Source organism: Eulemur rufifrons, chromosome 28 (assembly GCF_041146395.1).
Source record: "Eulemur rufifrons isolate Redbay chromosome 28, OSU_ERuf_1, whole genome shotgun sequence".
Lineage (NCBI taxonomy): Eukaryota > Metazoa > Chordata > Mammalia > Primates > Lemuridae > Eulemur > Eulemur rufifrons.
Window position 1 is genome coordinate 17,790,096 of NC_091010.1, and position 18,140 is coordinate 17,808,235.

General features: G+C 50.1%; 1 protein-coding gene across 1 annotated transcript in view; it reads right to left on the minus strand.

Moving 5' to 3' along the window:
* Nucleotides 1–5,622: 5,622 nt before the first annotated feature.
* Nucleotides 5,623–18,140, minus strand: part of POLR3A (RNA polymerase III subunit A) — a 46,947-nt gene continuing 34,429 nt past the window's right edge. The window contains exons 22-31 of the mRNA XM_069460320.1: nt 15,326–15,412; nt 15,157–15,239; nt 14,418–14,588; nt 13,267–13,360; nt 12,980–13,072; nt 11,808–11,972; nt 11,276–11,440; nt 10,664–10,795; nt 9,115–9,247; nt 5,623–7,103 (exon numbers count right to left, since the gene is read on the minus strand). Coding sequence (XP_069316421.1) covers nt 6,955–7,103; nt 9,115–9,247; nt 10,664–10,795; nt 11,276–11,440; nt 11,808–11,972; nt 12,980–13,072; nt 13,267–13,360; nt 14,418–14,588; nt 15,157–15,239; nt 15,326–15,412 — 1,272 coding nt within the window. The 3' untranslated portion in view covers nt 5,623–6,954. The remainder of the gene's footprint in view (nt 7,104–9,114; nt 9,248–10,663; nt 10,796–11,275; nt 11,441–11,807; nt 11,973–12,979; nt 13,073–13,266; nt 13,361–14,417; nt 14,589–15,156; nt 15,240–15,325; nt 15,413–18,140) is intronic.

Sequence of the window (18,140 nt, forward strand, 5' to 3'; positions counted from 1 at the left end):
TGATTATTTGGAGACCCTTAAATAAATCACCCGTGGTGGTATATGCTAGAAGCATTTGGCTCCGGCTCTTGTGTTCGGGGCCAGAGTTGGGGCCCAGGCCCGAAGGCAGAAATGGGGGAGGCAGGAGACGGTGGTCGGGGCCCATGGCCCTTGGTCTAGCCCAGCGAGGGGCCCTCTTTGGGCAAAGTTGGGAGTCTGAATCTTTTGCGAAGTGGTGTGAGGACGAGCAGCAGGCTGGTGCAGTGTTCGCACAGGAGATCCCGCAGCAAGGAGGACGCCCTCCCCAGACTGCGGGCTCGGGAGGAAGGGCAGCTGCAGGCAGCTGTGCAGTGACCCAGCAGGGCTTCCGCTGCAGGCCTGCGGGCTCCAGGGCCCTCACTCCTCGATGCCAAAGTCTAAGGCGGAACCTAAGATTGAACCTACTCCTGCACGTGCTCATTTATTGGACCAATATGGTTAAAGCACCTACTACATGCCAGGCACTGTGCTAAGCACTGGGGATACAACAGTGAATAAAACAAAGCCCCTGTCCTCGTGGAGCTTAGGTTTGAGGGAGAGACAGACAGTTAGCAAAATAAGTAAAACACACTGGTTAGTGTTAGGTTTCAGGGCCAGTGCAGGCAGTTAGAGCATGACAGGGTAAGCTGTGCACACTGACACCAGGGCTGGGGTCCCCAGGCAGGGCCACGGGGCTCAGCTCCAGGGCTCAGGACAATTCCCGAAAGGGAGAAGGGCGAGGTGTGAGAGGAACTGGCTAGGACTCGAGACGCCCCCAGCAGCGGCTGGCTCCTTCCTCACGCTGTCAGCACAGCTCAGCGAGACACAAAGCCTTCCAGCTTCGGGAGACCTCACGAGATGCTTCGAAGCAGACAGATGTGGCTGGGAGCTTAAGCTCCACTACACAGATGGGGAAACTGAGACCCGGAAGGGAGGCAGCAGGCCTAAGGCAATGCTGCCAATGGCAGAGTGATGACCAGAACTGGAGTCTTGGATATCTTACCCCTGGGTAAGGGGATTCACTGCCAGGCCTGCAAATCGATGAGTGCTGTCTTACAGAAGACTAAGTCGCTTGTCTCGTACAGCTGGGAGACCAGTGTAGTCTATCCGGGGAGAGTCTGGCTTATTTTATTTCTAACACCAACCTCAGGTGGTTATGTCGTGCCCCCCTGACTTGGAACTTCATCACGGTCCACTGACGCCTGATGTGTGTGGTCAGTGAATGGGTCAGGCCCAGTCCTTGGTGGTGGAACAGACCGAAGGGCGCAGGAACTCATTTCACCTGAGTCTGACTTCCCAGCCGCTGGCGTTCCTCCAGGAAATGGAGACGTTTGGAAGCACAGGCCGAAGGCCCGGCCAACCCAAAAAGCCCCCTGGGAGGTGGTGAGACCCGGGTCTTTCTACACTGGGCTCTCCCTGCCTCTACTGAGTGTGGATTGTCTGCCTTCATACAGGGCTCTGGTTTGGGGGCAGGTGAGCAGGCAATAGAAAACCGTTTCCGGTCAGTTGAAGCTCCAAGAAGCATATACTGGAAAGTTCCCTGACAGTGAGTGAAGGAGCTGAGTGGCCAACTCACAGGTTAGGTGGCTATTGAGCATTTGAAACTTTAAAAATAAAAAAAACTTTTATTTCTCTTCTTATCTTTTTGACTTAAAAGCTTGGATCTGAGCTATTTATCTTTAGCACTTGAAACCTGAAATGTGCTGTTAAGTATAAAACATACACTGGATTTTAAAAACTTAGTATAAAAAGAAGAGTGAGCCAGGCATGGTGGCTCGTACCTATAATCCTAGCACTTTGGGAGGCTGAGGTGGGAGGATTGCTTGAGGCCAGGAGTTTGAGACCAGCCTGGGCAACATTGTGAGACCCCATTACTTAGGGAAAAAAAAAAAGTGATCTGACTGTTGTGGTGCATGCCTGTAGTCCTAGCTACTTGGGAGGCTGAAATGGGAGTTACTTGAACCCAGAGCCCAGAAGTTCAAGGCTGCAGTGAGCTATGATGATGCCATTACACTCCAGCCTGGGCAACAGAGCGAGACCCTGTCTCAAAAAAAAAAAGTGTAAAATACTTCATTAATAATTTTTGTATTGATTAATGTTGAAATGGTATTTTGGACATGTTGGATCAAATAAAATATGTTGTTAAAATTAATTTCTCCAGTTTCTTTTCTTTTTAATGTGGCTACTAGATTTAAAATTACATATGCAACTTGTACTATATTACTGTTGGACAGTGCTGTGTCTAGATTAATTCCACAAGGAAAGGGGCCACAGCAAAATTTTGTTCACCACTCTATACCCAAGAGCAGGTATTGGGACCAGGGCATAGCAGGTAGGCAAAAAAACAGTGTTATTTGTTGAATGAATGTTTGACAGTCACATTTTCCATTAGCACAGAAACATTTTGGACAGCCTGCTAAAGGGAATGTGATCTAATTTAAACGTCAGTTTACAAAAATAAACAAACAAAAATCCCCCACCATAACTCAGGCATAAAATTTGCAAGAAAGGGAAAGGGAGAGTGAAGGGTCAGAGGTTCCTTGGTCTCACCCCACCCTAGCAGCCTCCCGGTTCTGAGGGGCCCTGGGGGATATTCCAAACTTTGTCAAGCCAAAAAAAAAAAAAAAAAAGAATCCTGATCCATCAGAGGCAGAGATACGATCATTCCCCACTTCCTGTCCTCCCCGCCTCCTGAGTCTGTGTGAACAGAGGCCCCTATTTTTAGCCAGGCACATGGCCATCAGAGTCCAAACATTTTCCAGCCTCCCTGGAGCTGGAGCTGGGTTTGGCTACGTAAGTTCTGGCTGAGGGGATGTAAACAGAAGTGTCAAGTAACTTTTGGGAACTTTCCTTAAAGGGAAGTGCTATGCCTCTTTCCCCTTCTCCTGGCTGGAATGCCTGGCGCTGGAGCAGCCACCTTGGACCATGAGGAACAGGACGAGGACAGAGCCACACCCAGGGGGTGGTGGAGTGCAGGCTGGGAGGGGCCCGGGTTCCTCCCTGATAACTTTGTGAAACTGCTGTATCAGCCCTTTTTGTGTTAGAAAAAAAAATATATAATATTTTTTGAGACAGGGTCTCACTCTGTCATGGAGGCTAGAGTGCAGTGGCGTCATCATAGCTCACTGCAACCTCAGACTCCTGGGCTCAAGCAATCCTGCCTCAGCCTCACAAGTAGCTGGGACTATAGGTGTACACCACCACGCCTGGCTAATTTTTCTATTTTTTGTAGAGACGAGGTCTTGCTCTTGCTCAGGATGGTCTCAAACTCCCAACCTCAAGCAATCCTCCCTCCTCCGCCTCCCAGACTGCTAGTATTACAGGCGTGAGCTACTGAGCCCAGCCAGAAAATCTTATGTATTTAAAGCTGTGTTAACTTGCATTTTTTGTCATTTTGTCCTACCCGATAACAGTGCCTTTCCTCCTGAATAACTGGTGCCTACTAGCTTTATGTTGCTGTCACTGGAAGGGACGACTCAACTACTTTCAGAACACTCAAGTACTTTCCAGAACAAGATCTGCTCCAAGATGACTTGATTTCTTTACCACCAGGTACTGATTAAAAAAAAAAAAAATTTGCCAGGTGCTGTGTCAAGTGCTTGTAGTTCCAGCTACTCAGAAGGCTGAGGTGGGAGGGGATCGCTTGAGCCCAGGGGTTCGAGTCCAGCCTGGACAACATAGGAAGACCCTGTCTTTAAAAAAAAAAATTGGCAAGACCTTTAGAAGGTACAAAATCAGAAGGGTACAACAGAACATAGAGTGAAAAATAAGTCACTTCCTACTTCTGTCCTTCAGCTACCCAGTTTCTGTCCCCAGAGGCAACCATTATTACTGGTTTCTTTTTTTTTTTTTTTTGAGACAGAGTCTCGCTCTGTTGCCTGGGCTAGAGTGCCGTGGCATCAGCCTAGCTCACAGCAACCTCAAACTCCTGGGCTCAAGCGATCCTCCTGCCTCAGCCTCCCGAGTAGCTGGGACTACAGGCATGCGCCACCATGCCCGGCTAATTTTTTCTATATATTTTTAGTTGTCCAGATAATGTCTTTCTATTTTTAGTAGAGACGGGGTCTCGCTCTTGCTGAGGCTGGTCTCGAACTCCTGACCTTGAGCGATCCACCTGCCTCAGCCTCCCAGCATGCTACGATTACAGGCATGAGCCACCACGCCCAGCCATGCTATAGTTTTACATACAGCAAGTTGTTCCTCTTTTGAATTCTGGTAGAAAAATAAAGAGGTCTGCCAAGAGACAGCAAAAATTCAAGAAATAATGACTGTACAGTGTCAGGTTCAATCAGACATGATTCAGTGTGGATACACATGGATAAACACTGAAATAGAAACAGGGCCCCATTAATTTAACGGGCACAGACACTGAGACTCCAGAATGTCTCTCTCATCCCCAAAGCAGGGGGCTGGAACTGAGTCAGTGACTATTTTAATCCTCCTTTACACAAAAGATGTAAAAATGGCAAAGGACTGGACAGACCAACCACTAAAGAAATACGTAACTGTTCATGGATGAGACTGAATTTAAGTGTGTTACTTCTTCCAAACAGGCCCAGAGAGTAAAATGTTACCCTTCCATTGAGCTCTTTTTTAGTGCAGCGACATCATCATAGCTCATTGCAACTTTAAATTCCTGGGCTCAAGTGATCCTTCTGCCTCAGCCTCCAGAGTAGTTGGGACTACAGCAGGCGCACACCACCATACCCAGCTAATTTCTCTACTTTTTGCAGAGATGGGGTCTCATTATGTTGCTCAGGCTGCTCTCGAACTCCTGGGCTCAAGTCATCTTCCCACCTTGGCCTCCCGAAGTACTGGGATTACAGGTGTGACCCACCGCGCCCAGCCTGAGCTGGTCTTAGAGCTCTGGGCCGGTATAAAGCCAATGCCAGGGCAGGCAGATGAGCATATCAGGGAGAAGTTTAACCCGCAGCCAGTAGGGTTCACCAGTCCATGCTGCCTATGCCAGTGGTCCCAGCAGCACTGGCAGTACCAGGAGGCCCAATTTTCTCGGGACACATCCTGTCCCACTGGGCGATACATTCCCTTACATAACCATTCTGCTCCAAGGTCGGCCTTGTTCCCAGAGTGTCACACAATGATCCGCACCCGTCACAATCACACACATCTCATACAGACTCCTCAGCACCCAAGTGAGCACTAGCTCGAGCAGGATGAGGCTCCTCAGCGCTGCTGACTTTATTACTCCCGGCCGTGCGGCCATGGCCTCCCCTCCGTTCCAAGTGTCAGGTGCAGAGGAAAGCAGGTGCCGGTGTTCCCTCCTACTGCTCAGTTCCACCCTCCCCTTGCCCTGGCGTGTGGCCCAGTGGTCCTGGGTCTCATCAGGCCTGTGGCTTGCCCCCTAGGCAAGTTTTCAGGAAGGCAGTTGGTGGTGGGCAGGGTCCGCTGTGGCCCCTCCCAGGTTGCATAAGAGAAGCAGGGCTCTCGGTGAGATCGAGTAGAAACCCTGAATCATCATTTGTTAATGGACTCAACCCTCTGTCTTGAACCAGGCTAGCGTAATTCAAAGATACAGGGGGCACTAAACATTAAGAAAAATGGCAGTTTTTTAAAAAAAAAAAAATTATTTTTATTTTTTATATGGGAGGGAGTCAGGAGGGGGGTTCAATTTCCTTTTTTGAGACAGGGTCTCACTCTGTTGCCCTGGGTAGAGTACAGTGGTGTCATCGTAGCTACTGCAACCTCACATTCCCAGGTTCAAGTGATCCTCCTGCCTCAGCCTCCTTAGTATTAATAGCCGAGACTACAGGCAAGTGCCATGATGTCCAGCTAATTTTTCTATTTTTAGTACAGACGGGGTCTCACTTTTGCTCAGGTTGGTCTCGAACTCCTGAGCTCAAGCGATCCTTCTGCCTTGGCTTCCCAGAGTGCCAGGATTACAGGCGTGAGCCACTGTGCCTGGCCAAAATGGCATTTTTTCATATCACTAATCCCCTGAAAGAAGTCTGTAGGTCCACCTTGTGGATGCAGGGGGACCAAACTACAAATTTTAATACAATTTTAAACTTGAGCATTGGCCAAAAATAACTCAGGCCAAGAATTCCTAATTGACAATCCCATCAGTGTGAGAGGGAAAGCACTCACTCTAATACAGATACGAGAACCGATGGTTACACTAAGTACCTTAACAGCATTGAACCAGAACTTGGGAAATCAACGAGGGCTTGTCCAAAGAATGTAAGTATAATTCTACAGAGACCCATCTTGTCCCTACCTCAGCAGGCCCCAAACTCCAGTGAGGCTTCTCCAGGCCATGAAGAATGAGTTTGGCTATTGTCCCAGGGCAGAACCCTGCCATGGGGGTCTGAGGTAGACGAAATCTACAGGGTGGTCAGGGGCGCCTACAGAAGACATTTCCGATCGGCTTGGGCTCACGAGAGTCTCAGCTCCATTACAGATCCCAGACAGCTTAACCAGTTTGTCCAGTGACGCTTCAATGCTGGCTTTCTTGGTTTCTATTGCTGCTTGGTTTCAAAAGTAAAATAAAAATAACCAAAAATTCCAAATCCCTCAAATGGAACAAATAAATAATAGCGATAATATTTACATGAGTATGCGTGGCCTGGCCCGTGCAGAGCTTAGAGGGGGCTCACTGTCAGGTATGGGACACAGTAAGGTGGGATGGGCAATGACACCTGGCTGGGCCTCCTCCCAAGTCCAGGGAGGCAGGGTGGGCAGGAAGGGCTGGGCTGTCCACAGACGTGGTTTCAAACAAACAATAAAACCTGCAGCTCTCCCAAGCAGTGTGGTGCAGTCAGGGTCACCAGTATGAGCTGTTCCCCCCTTCAGAAGCTGCTCTTGGGGATACCAGGGGCCTTCTCTGACTGGCACAGGTGGGGACATCAGGGCCTCTGTCCCAGGGAGCACAAAGCTCTTCACATCAGCTGCAAACAGGACGAGGAGCCAAGGTCAGGAATGGTCCCCTCTTCCCTTGGACTACGTGACAAGGGGGATGTGGAATTCGTTTGTGTCGAAGATCAGGGGCCTCCTGGGAGGGCTTGGGTCCCTGTCGGCCTTGTGGAGCAGCTTGAAGAGCCCGGTTCCAATGTTCATTGGGATCCCCATGATGATGCACTCAGACACCCCTGAAAGCAACCAGAATCAAGATCAGAGAGCTTCCCAACACACAGGCGGTTCCTAGGAAGGAGAAACTACGGACTCAAGTGTCAGAAATTGGGATGAGTCCCAGCTCTACTCCACATCAACTGGTTAAACTTAGGCAAATCACTGTTTTCCATCTAGAAAGGGCGGGTGGCTGCGAGGACAGGCTTGTCGCCGTGCTTCTGCACGGGTGCGGGAACTCTGCACCCGCGGGGAAGGGAGTGCCTGTGCACAGCCCAGCAGCCTGCTGGAGACCGAGCCAGCAGCACCAATTCCCCTCTCATCTGAGCCAAAGGCCCCCGGAGGGCGCTACCCTTGAGAACACCAAAGACAGCAAGGACACTGAATGATGCTCAGGAATCCCAAGTGTGCCACCCAGAGCTTCCTGAACTCAGAGCCTAGAGGAAAAGCAGACGACTGGGGACGACAGTGAGCAGACTACCACCCCCTTGGAAACCGCAGCAGACAGCTGCTAGCTGCGCTCAGGGGAAGGGGCTGGGTCAGGCTTATGAGCAGCCGAGCCCTGCGAGCCACAGCCCTAATGAGAAACAGGCAGAAGGCAGGGCTGCTAGAGTTACAGGAGTAAGCGGGGTGCAGATTCTTTCTTCAAGCTCCAGTTTGGCTTTTATAAGACACAAACATTGACTTTCCATCAGCCTTCTGATTCTACAAGCAAATGGCTACTACGTTCTAGGCTTTGTGCTAACAAGGAACCAGAGAGGCAAACACCCAAACTAAAACCAACTAGTAGTGCGGGCCAACACTGGTTACAACGTACTGAAGGAGCAGGGGGAGGGGAAAACTTCAAAGTCGGGGTGGGGGGGGTGGTGGTCCCAGGCCCCAGAGGGGTCGGTGGTGGACAGAGGTGCTGGTCTCGGGCCTGCTGTCAGGCAGGCTTGCTCTTGCCCTGGCCTCCGCGTTCCCCCACTCGCCTGCGTACCCGCCCTCGCCCACCCCAATCTCTGCTCCTTTTTTTTTCCTTTCACCCTTCTTTATCTTCAAGAATTATGTAATTTTCCTTCTTCCACCTCCAACCCAATAAAAAGGTAAAAGGTTAATCTAAGAGGCAAAAAAATAGGCGTGCCCTCTGAACGGGGCCCCCCCCCCCGACTGTCACCCATTTGGTGCATGCACAGGAGCAGGAGGTGAGACGAGATGGCTACTGGGAGGCAGAGCTCAGCCTCGGAAATGGCAGCGAGACTTGGAATCCCTGCTTGGGCCTGACTGGTGTGTGACCTGACCCTCCCAAACCCCAGCCCCTCACCAGCTCCCACCCCGGGCCTGCAGGGTCTTGCTGCGGAGTCAGGAAGGCTGGAGCAATGCCCAGCAGTCAGTGCCGGCCTCCAGGGGAAGAAGCAGGTAAGCCAGCTGCTGCTGTGACAGTGCCCCTGGTGCGCCCTCTCCCCCAGGCCAGCGTGCCTTGGTCAGAGCCACGTTTGTGGTATTGGGGGGTGAGGCGCCACACAGGGTGAGGCTCTGCAGGTGGACTCAACGGCAAGCGAGGTCACCTTGGTCTTCTCACTTGTGAAAGGGCTTAACGGCTCCATCCCGCAGGTGGGTGGAGATGCTGCGCGTGCAGGTGCCTAGCACGGGCTCAGCCGCGCAGGTCTGCTGCCTGCCCAGGGAGTCAGAGCGCAGGATGCTGCTGGGTGCGCTGGGCCCTGGCATCACACAGAGGGTCAGGATCAGTGTGGCTGAGCACGACCACGGCTAGAGAATCCCTACATGCCCAGGGCCGCTCTTTTCTTCTTGGACCAAAAACCATCTGCACTGACAGAGAAAAACCTTCTAACAGATGTCGAGGGATGCAGGATGCTACAGTCAGGCCTTGGAGGTAAAAGATCCATCAGTCCAATTCTGTCGTCTGTGACTTTATTCTGGAAAAAATAGATGCTCTGCCTACTCGGTTTTGTTCACTCCCCTGGAAGCCTAGCCATGGTCTGAGTTGTAAACAACAAAGGCCTTTGATGCTGCTCCTAGAAACATCAAACCTACCACACACGGAGTCCTTCTGCCCAAAGTAGGCGGCATCAAAGAGATGGTCGGCCGTCTTCTCAAAGGAAGCCAACATCAGCACGCTCTCCTTCATCTTGGCCAGGCCAAACCTGGTGATGCCCAGGACTTCACCCTGTGTCAAGAGAGGCATCAGAGTGATGCTCATGCCACTTACAAAAAGCTCAAAACCACAGCACTATACATTCACTCAATAAACAAAAAGCAGCCAAGCAACTGTTCAAGTCACAATCTCAGGTGTGAAAATGACCTTAACAGCTATCTCTGCAGCCTCTGTGTCCCACTGAGACAATCAGAGCTTCACAACACAGAACCTTACACTTGTACCTAGGTGACATCGGAACAAAGAATTAAGAATTTAGAACTAGAATTAAGAATCTGACTTTGGGCCAGGCATGGTGGCTCATGCCTGTAATCCCAGCACTTTGGGAGGCTGAGGTAGGAGGATCACTTGAGGCCAGGAGTTTGAGACCAGTCTGGGCTACACAGTGAGACCCATCTCTACAAAAAATTAAAAAAAAAAAATTTGCTGGGCCTGGTGGCATACAACTATAGTCCCAGCTACTTGGCAGGCTGAGGCAGGAAGATTGCTTGAGCCCAAGAGTTGGAGATTGCAGTGAGCTATGATCATGCCAATGCACTCCAGCCTCAGTGACAGAGTGAAACTCAGTCTCAAAAAAAAAAAAAAAAAAAAAAAAAAGACTCTAGCTTTGAAAAATATAAAAAGAATTTTAAAGTCTCAAGTAGGAATTAAATCCAGGTAATAATTCTATTCAAAGGCATATCGTGCCATCATTAAAAAAGCATACTCACTAAAATTACAAAACAACACGGAAAATACTTGTAATGTTAAAAGGTCAAGATAAAAACTGCATGTACATTGTTTACTGCAACCACAGTAAAGTCACATGCAAATAGAATAAGACCTAAAGGGAAGACTTAAACCTGACAGCCTTTGCTTCAGGGTAGCAGGGAACCAGCCATTTCCCTCACCTAGTTTCTAAACATTCTGTAACACACTACAGGCGTGTTGGGGGAGGCTGCGTGAAAATCTGCTGTCCTATGGCACTGATAGAAGGGAATACATTTTTTGGGAAGAGAGGAAAAAAAAACCCAACCAACCAACCAACCTCAGCATGCTCCCCCAACCCTGCTTTAGATCATGTTAACTTATCCTCTCCCTGGAAATGGCTACAGAAGTGTGATGAATGGGTTCAGTAAGAGAGAAACACCTCGACTTGCCACGGGAATCTGGGCTTTTGGCAACGGCTCATTTTGCTTCAGGATAAGTCAGAATAAGGACAAAACCATGCTCCAGCTCTCTCTTCACTCCTCCAGCTGCAGGGAGTTTGCCATGAGGTTGCAATTCTCATATTGGGATTTTACCGTAACACCCAGCCCAACTACCATGCTTTGGTTTTGGGGTGATGGTGATAGTGTATTCTACGTATCTCAGAAGCTCCCCAGCATCACTCTCCTGAAAGTGAATTTTGGGATGTCCAGGCAGCCCGGGTGCCTTCCCGCCACGAACCTTGTAGGTCATCAGGTCGGAGAGCAGCATCACGTGCCTCCTGTCGATGCTCATGCCGTGGTTCACCATCGTGTACTGGATTTCATTGATGATGGTTGTCCGGGCAGCCTCGATGCCCAGAGTTTTCTCCACCTATGGAGAGCCAGGGATGAGTGGAGGCAGCCTCCTCTGCCCTGCAGGCTCAAAGCAGACCCTGTGCCAAGGCGGGTGGATCATTTGAGCTCAGGAGTTCAAGACCAGCTTGAGCAAGAGGGAGATCCTGTCTCTACTAAAAAAACAGAAAGAAACCAGCTGGACAACTAAAAATATATAGAAAAAATTATGTGGGCATGGTGGTGCATGCCTGTAGTCCCAGCTACTCGGGAGGCTGAGGCAGAAGGATCGCTTAAGCCCAGGAGTGTGAGGTTGGTGTGAGCTAGGCTGATGCCACGGTGCTCTAGTCCAAGCAACAGAGTGAGACTCTGTCTCAAAAAAAAAAGCAGACCTTGTGCCACTTTCCAGAAAGGAACTGGTGGGCAAATTTTAGTGGTAGACCCAGAGCAAATGGGAATGTCAGAGAAGTGTGCCAGGAACCAGCTGAGGGCCTGCCATGACCCTGTGGGCTGAGCGTACCTCGTAGGTGTTATTGGAGGTGGTGCGGGTGCCCTTCACGCCGTGGGTGGCCATGACTGCGCGCAGGTTATCCCCCTCCACCAGCAGCTTGTACTTCTCCTTCCCGCTCTGCTCGTCGATGTGGATGACAGCCCTGGACACCTCGGGGATGCCCTGCACGACCACCTGGATTCGGAGACACAGAAGGCAGCGAGGGCTGGGTGTGCCAGGCCCTGAACTTCGTCACCTTGATCACCCCCAGCTCACAGCCGTGGTTATCAGTGATGCACTAGACCTAAGAGTGCCTGTGGGCTGTTCTGGGGGTTTGGAAGAATAGAAGAAGTTCAGGGGACTGCGTTTCATTCTAACATCGGTTTTATGACAGAACAGAGAAGATTCTAACAGGCGGAGTTGCTGTGGTAGTGCCAAGCAGTAAAAACATCTGACTGATTCCTTAGGGATGAGGCCAAGTAGAAATGGGACTAAGTGACAAAGCCCTTAGGGTTCCCATTGGTGGGCGTTCGCGCTTCTCCATTAGAAGTGACTGTTTCACCTTGGGGAGGTCCTCTTTCAGGAACTGTAGCACGTAGTACATGGAGCTCTTGCTGTTCTCCCTGGGAGTGACACACACCACAGCCTCGCCGTGAACAGCCACGTCGCCGGGCTTGACGCGCAGCTTGGACATGCAGATGGAGTACCGCACTGTCTCGGCGTTCACCTGCAACGTGGCCACGCGTGGGCGTTACTGACGGAGGTTTGGAGGCTTCGATGCCAGTGTTTTTACTCTTTATTTCATTATTGTCCCTCTAAGAAATCTTTCTAGTCATTTTTTTCCTAATCACCCCCACTATGAGACTTTAATGTGGCAGATATACTACATGTCTGTTTAGGTACTGTATGTGTATCTGTGCTTTATGCATAAAAAGAGATTTTCGTCGCCCCTAAAGAATGAGTATTTGCCCCACTGAAAATTCACGCTTGATTCATGACAGCACAGGCAGCCTCTGTGGGAAGCCCGAGGGAGGCAGGAGGTTGGCGGGCAGGGCCATGCAAAGCTTGAGTGGAACCTCCCCCTTCTCTGACATTACCACGATTGCCCGTGTGCCATGTTCCTAGCTGCCGTTCAGCACTTCTGGTGAAAGAGCCACAAGGCAGGCAGCAAAAGACAGGCTACAGAAATCCCCAAACTCAAGATCTGGCTGCTAAATTTCAGAGTCAACTCTCACATGGGGAACACACGAAGTTTCTCAGTACGCACCCTATCTCAGTGTGTTTGTGAGAAAGGCTGATAATCTTTTAACCGTGACCTTCCCACGAGCGCCAATATAAGAAATCGGGTTAATCCACCCATCTGAAAACACTCCCCAAACCAGCCACGGGCTGTAGAACCACAGACGAGTAAGGCACAGCCAGCCCTAGGTCCTTCCAGACACTGGGAACACGGACAAGGAGACCAGTTATCATAATACTGTGCCACAGTGAGTGGTGGTGTGGCGTGCACAAAATTTCAACTAATTTCCTGTGTGTCTTTTGATGGCCATAGCTATGTCACAGTCAGGTTTAGAAAGAGAAAACGTGAGGGGACAACCAGATCACAAAAACCAGAGAGCAAAGCCTGCCTCTGCAACGCTTCCGCTGTCTTGCTCAGCTCGTGCCCTAGTTTACCAGCACCTATCTTGGGACTCACAGGATGACTTCCTCCACACATTTAATTACGTGACTCACTTCCAGTCTCAGAAGTCTGATCCGTTCCAGGGAGAGCTTGACGAGAATAAAGCAGTCATCAGGCAGAAACACTTCTTCAATATACTCTGAAATCTGCCGTGGCAAAAGATCAGAGTGTTAATTCGTCAGTTTCCCCTTTGCTAAGAGGAGACAACTGCTTGCCTTTTCTGAAGAGCTGGAATAGTGTGGACAGGACCGATGGGTCAGTCCCCTGCAGCTGGTTTTCAACACTGCCTTACACCACTGCTGGGCTGGTTTTCTTGTTATCAACAGGAGCTTCTTCCTACCTCTCCCAAGAGGGTTTTCTCAATTCTCCCTTTGACGAGGCGAGCGTAGTCGGCGTCGTCGTCCTTGTCTAGCTGTGCTGTGATGATCGGAGTGCTGTGGGGGGGCAGAGGAAGAGGGATTCGAGCACAAGGGGTGAGCCTGTGAGGACCACTGTTTGTTAAATCCGAGCACCATTTAAATCCTAACGTTAATAGCCACTGCAATTGACTGAGCATTTGCTGTGTGTCAGGCACACTACTAAGGACTTCACATGCACTCTCATTTAGAGTTGCTATTTTTGGAGCTCCCCGGGCAACCTATTCCATAAGTGAATGAAAAGGCTGTCAGAAAATTTTTCCTTTCAAAGTGAGCCTTACCTCTTTCTCTTTGGTCCTAACAAGCAGTTATTTTAGTTCTGTTCCCTGAGTAAACGGACCTTTAAATAATACAACTTCCCTCATCCCTCTGCTCCCCATCACTTCTTCTCTGGGAACACCTCCACTAGCTGTCAGCTTCTGTCCTCACTGTTCTAGACGGGGTCCCAGGAATACAAGCTCCTGGGACTGAGCTGACCAGCTCAGCGACGGCAGAGCTCCTATAACCACCCTCGATCATCGCCAGCTGCTGTTCTACGACCAAGTGCTGTGCTCTTTCACTTAATGTTATTTATTGTCATTTTGTTAGATTCAGATAAGTAAAATCATGATTTTTGTCATCAAATGCACTGTAATGTATTTCTGGTTCTTCCAGCCTCAGATCAGTGACAAATCCTATCATGAAATCATGGGGTGGGGGTGGGGTGTCACAGAATATGGCCACAGGCCAAGTGGCAGGTGTATCAGTCAGACCTAGGTAGGCTGGAAATAACGACATTAAAGGGATGAAATCTCCACTGACACATTGCTCTAATTTTTCCAGTCATTTTTTACATTTTCATGTGACTTGTGGCCATAAAAAAACATTGCTTCCATTTTGAATGTAAGTTTCAACTTATTTTTTTCTTGAGTGGCTTTTTTAAAAACTAAAATACGATTAACACAGCAAGCACGCCTCCCAGGGTCCGAGACACTCCCACTGGAGTATCGCATGCATGCATGTGACCCGAGGATCACTGTATCTCAGGAAACATGACAGGTGCGTGTGAGAGTAAGAGGGAGATGAAGCCAGGCACCTGATAGCCTTGGACGCGTTGATGATCTCTTTAATCCGGGGCACGCCCAGGGTGATATTCATGGAGGCCACGCCTGCGAAGTGGAAAGTCTTCAGGGTCATCTGGGTGCCTGGCTCGCCAATGCTCTGGGCACAGAGCGCACCCACCGCAGAACCAGGCTCCATCTGCGCCCTAGAAGGAGAAGGTGTGGATGAGAGTCCAGCACGACAAAGAAAAGTCCAGCAAAAACTGCTGGGGAGTGGCTTTTGGTTATCAACTTTCAACAGAAAAAAATACAGATGCCACTAGGGTCAGGAAGGAACTGGCAATGGGCCAGGCTGTGTCTGTGACAGAAGATGACTCCAGCACAGACAGGGGAAGTGATGGTCACAGAGGGGGCAGCAATGCCACTGAATTCTGCGTGGCGACTCGTGATCAGCATGTGATGTCTGGAGAAGATCTAAGTGGTCTGCTGACCAACGGTACTGAGGGTGGACAGAGCAGCTGGCATCTGCCGAATTTACTGGCACTTTCTCTGTGGAGAGAAGACACTAGGAAATTTGTTTGCAATTATTTCCATATCTTGGAGTATTCAGCCTAGTGACCCACTGGAGTCCCTAGATAAGAGGTGACAGAATCTGCTCAAATACTGGCAGTTACTAAGTGGTGCTGAACCAGGATTTTGTCCCCAGGGGGAAGCAGGAGGGACATGCAAGACCTGTGTGAATGCCCAGCAGTCTGGGGCAGTCAGCACCCCTACCTCATGTACTTGTCCCTACAGGTCTCCAGAAACTTTTCCACTTGGGTGGGGGTGATGCGGTCCAGCTGGTACAGCACACGGGGCTGGAGGGACACAAGCCAGGGGCAGAGTTAGGGCTGCAGCACCTGCAACCTCCTCCGCGTCCTAGCGCATCTGGGGAGGCCGTTACCTCTGTCGTGCCGTTATCATTGATGCCGTATTTATCTCTGGTTTTCTTGATCTTCTCAGAAACCCCCTTAATGAATTTTTTTATTTCCTGAAAGATTAAACAGCAACCATCAGTTTTATGTTTCTCATTCAGGCGACACAATTCATTTCATAAACTTTAGTAATATATGATGAGTCCATCGTATTTTAGCGGTAATGATAGTATAAACGATTACAATGTGGATATTGGTTCTATTACAAAGTGGTTTTTCAAGGAACACACCACATGGTCCACAGCCCAGGTACACACTCCATTGGATAAGGTGTCTCTAAGGCCTTGTGCTCCGCCTGCTCTCATGGCACTATCCGTGGCCCTAACACAGTGCGTGGAAGCCTCCTCTCCTGCCCTCCCCTCATGCCACAAAGTCTACATCAACACAGTTCAGAACAGCTATGACTCTGCCATTCATAGTTTTCTTCTCTAGATTGATTAATTTTTGGCTGTTTCTTCTCAAGCTATTATGACCAATTTAAATGCCACCAGCTATAGGATGGCTCTGTAGACACCACATGCACTTCAAACACATGCTTTGCACTTATCTTCATTTCAAAGAAAACAATCCCCAATCCCAGCTTCTCTCCCCCTCTGACCCTCACCTCTGATTGTGACCCCTCCCCCAGGCCAGTGCCTCGCTGACCTCCCACACACCACCAGAACTCTGAGAGGCTTCCCAGATATCACTCTCAAAGACAGGGGTGCAACATTAGCATATGTGCTATCCCTGCTGTACTTAAGAATGGCACTTGGAGCCCCCAGATGCTGACAAAGTGGAGTCAGGAAGGTGAAAGGACATCAGGCAGGGGATCAACAGGGCAGGGACTACAGACCTGACTCTACGTTTCCTGGCGACCACAAGGAGGGTGAAACCTATACCTTATCTGCTTGACAATTTACAGCGTGTCCCTGAGATACGCCCAGCCCATCGTCACTCCTAAAACCAGGATCAGCCGGCACCTCCCCTGGGACGTGCTCACGGGGAGGGAGCACCTACGGAGGAGCAGCTGGCACCCTGCTCACAGTAGGTCAGTCGTCAGGCGCTACAGGACTGGCTCTGGAGCACTCCTCAGGGTGCACCGATGGCACACGTCACCCGCAGCAGCAACAGTCCTTCAGAGGCCACTATACTGCAGCCCTGGGAGCCGGCAATCAGCTCCTCTGCTGTGACTCGGAGATGCTTTTTAAGAACATGAGGAAGAGTGGGTAGACGGACTGCCCTTCCCTTCAGCAGCCTCCCAGAAATATAATTCCCTTCGATGATTTTGGACAAATCATTGGTGGCAGTGAGCTTGACTGGCAGGCTGGCCGACTGCAGGCATCCAGCTGCTCTGTGTGGATGGCTGGGGACAGACCACACACACGGGGGGATGAGAGGGCTGGTGTGAGGGCAGACTCCATACTGTGGTGGCCAAGAAGCCTCATGTGGCCTTCTTTCTCGATTCCAGGGTAGGCTGAGGGGCCCCGAGGGAAAAGGCCAGCACGCCCTGCCCAATGTCCACTCAGCCTAGCACACTGCTGAAAACGCCTAAGCCTGAGCCAGAAGCCCACTTTCGCAAAAATAAAATCCTATGAGATACCCACAGAGAGCTTAAGACTTCCTAGTCTCATTCTATCTGAACCTCGCAAAAATAAATCTTGTTGGCCTCCCATGACTGTCTAGCAACTTTCAGGTACTAGCTTTTCTGAAAGTAAAACAGTAGAACTTTATGTTTTTGTTTAAATAGCCTTAGCATCTGTATCTGCATGGTCTTATGCCTTTCCCAGCCACCTGCTGCCCAGGTTGGCGAGACCTCCCTGTAGGCAGCACGGCATTAGCCAATCTCCCTAGAGTGCAGGCCGCTGTTCTAAATGAGGTCACAGGCTTGATCAAGGCAATGGGCCTCTCTACAAAGTCAGATTCTTTCTCCAAAGTCTGCTTTCTGAGCAGGGGTTTCTCTGATGTCATCTCTGCTCACCGGGAAATTCATTCTGTCTCCTAGGAACCCAGGGGGCCGAGGGGCTACCTGGTGGGGAGGGTTCCACACACCCTGGCTGTCCTGTTTCCATGAACACAGCTTGCTCGTGACTACCCTTGTTGGCCAACTCTTTCTTCCCACTGAGAAAGTGTGAAGACACGAGGAGGGTTACCCTGCAGCTCAGCCATTGTTCTACACAAAAAGGACTTTTATTAACTTGTAAGAACTTGAACATTCTCAAGAGGCTCTTTTTAAAGGGAAACTCTCCAGACTCACTTATTAATTACGAGTCTGAGACCACATTTTCAGATACAGTCAGCTACTGCAAACCAGAGGTGAAAAATAAAGCTGGAGAGGACAGTGGAACAATCTCTCCTCGCTCAACTCTGCCTAATTGCGCCGGTGCTCAAAGGCATTCACATTCGCCCCCACTGGATTTTCCCCCTGTCACTCAGCCTAAGGAGCCTCTGCCACATTAGTGACTTTCGCCCCTGCCACCTTGTCCGGCTGTGGCTGGGTCCTTTAGAGAAAGCTCCCGAAAGCCCTCTTGGCGCAGATGCTGCCATTTGATCACCGAGTATTAAAGGCTGCCTCACCTATTAGCACAGGAACCAGGAGCAAAACCTAAGGCCGCGCAGACTCAGGGGACTTTCCTCTGCGAGAAACTCTGCACACATATGGAGCAAAAAGAGCGCACACCTAAAACCATCCACCAGCCCAGGCACTGGCAAGGACAGTTCAGCTGCTGCACTATTGGACACGTTTCTAGTGGGTTTGCAGAAAGGAATGACTTTCCCTACACAAAGGTCCTGGAAGTTAGGTTA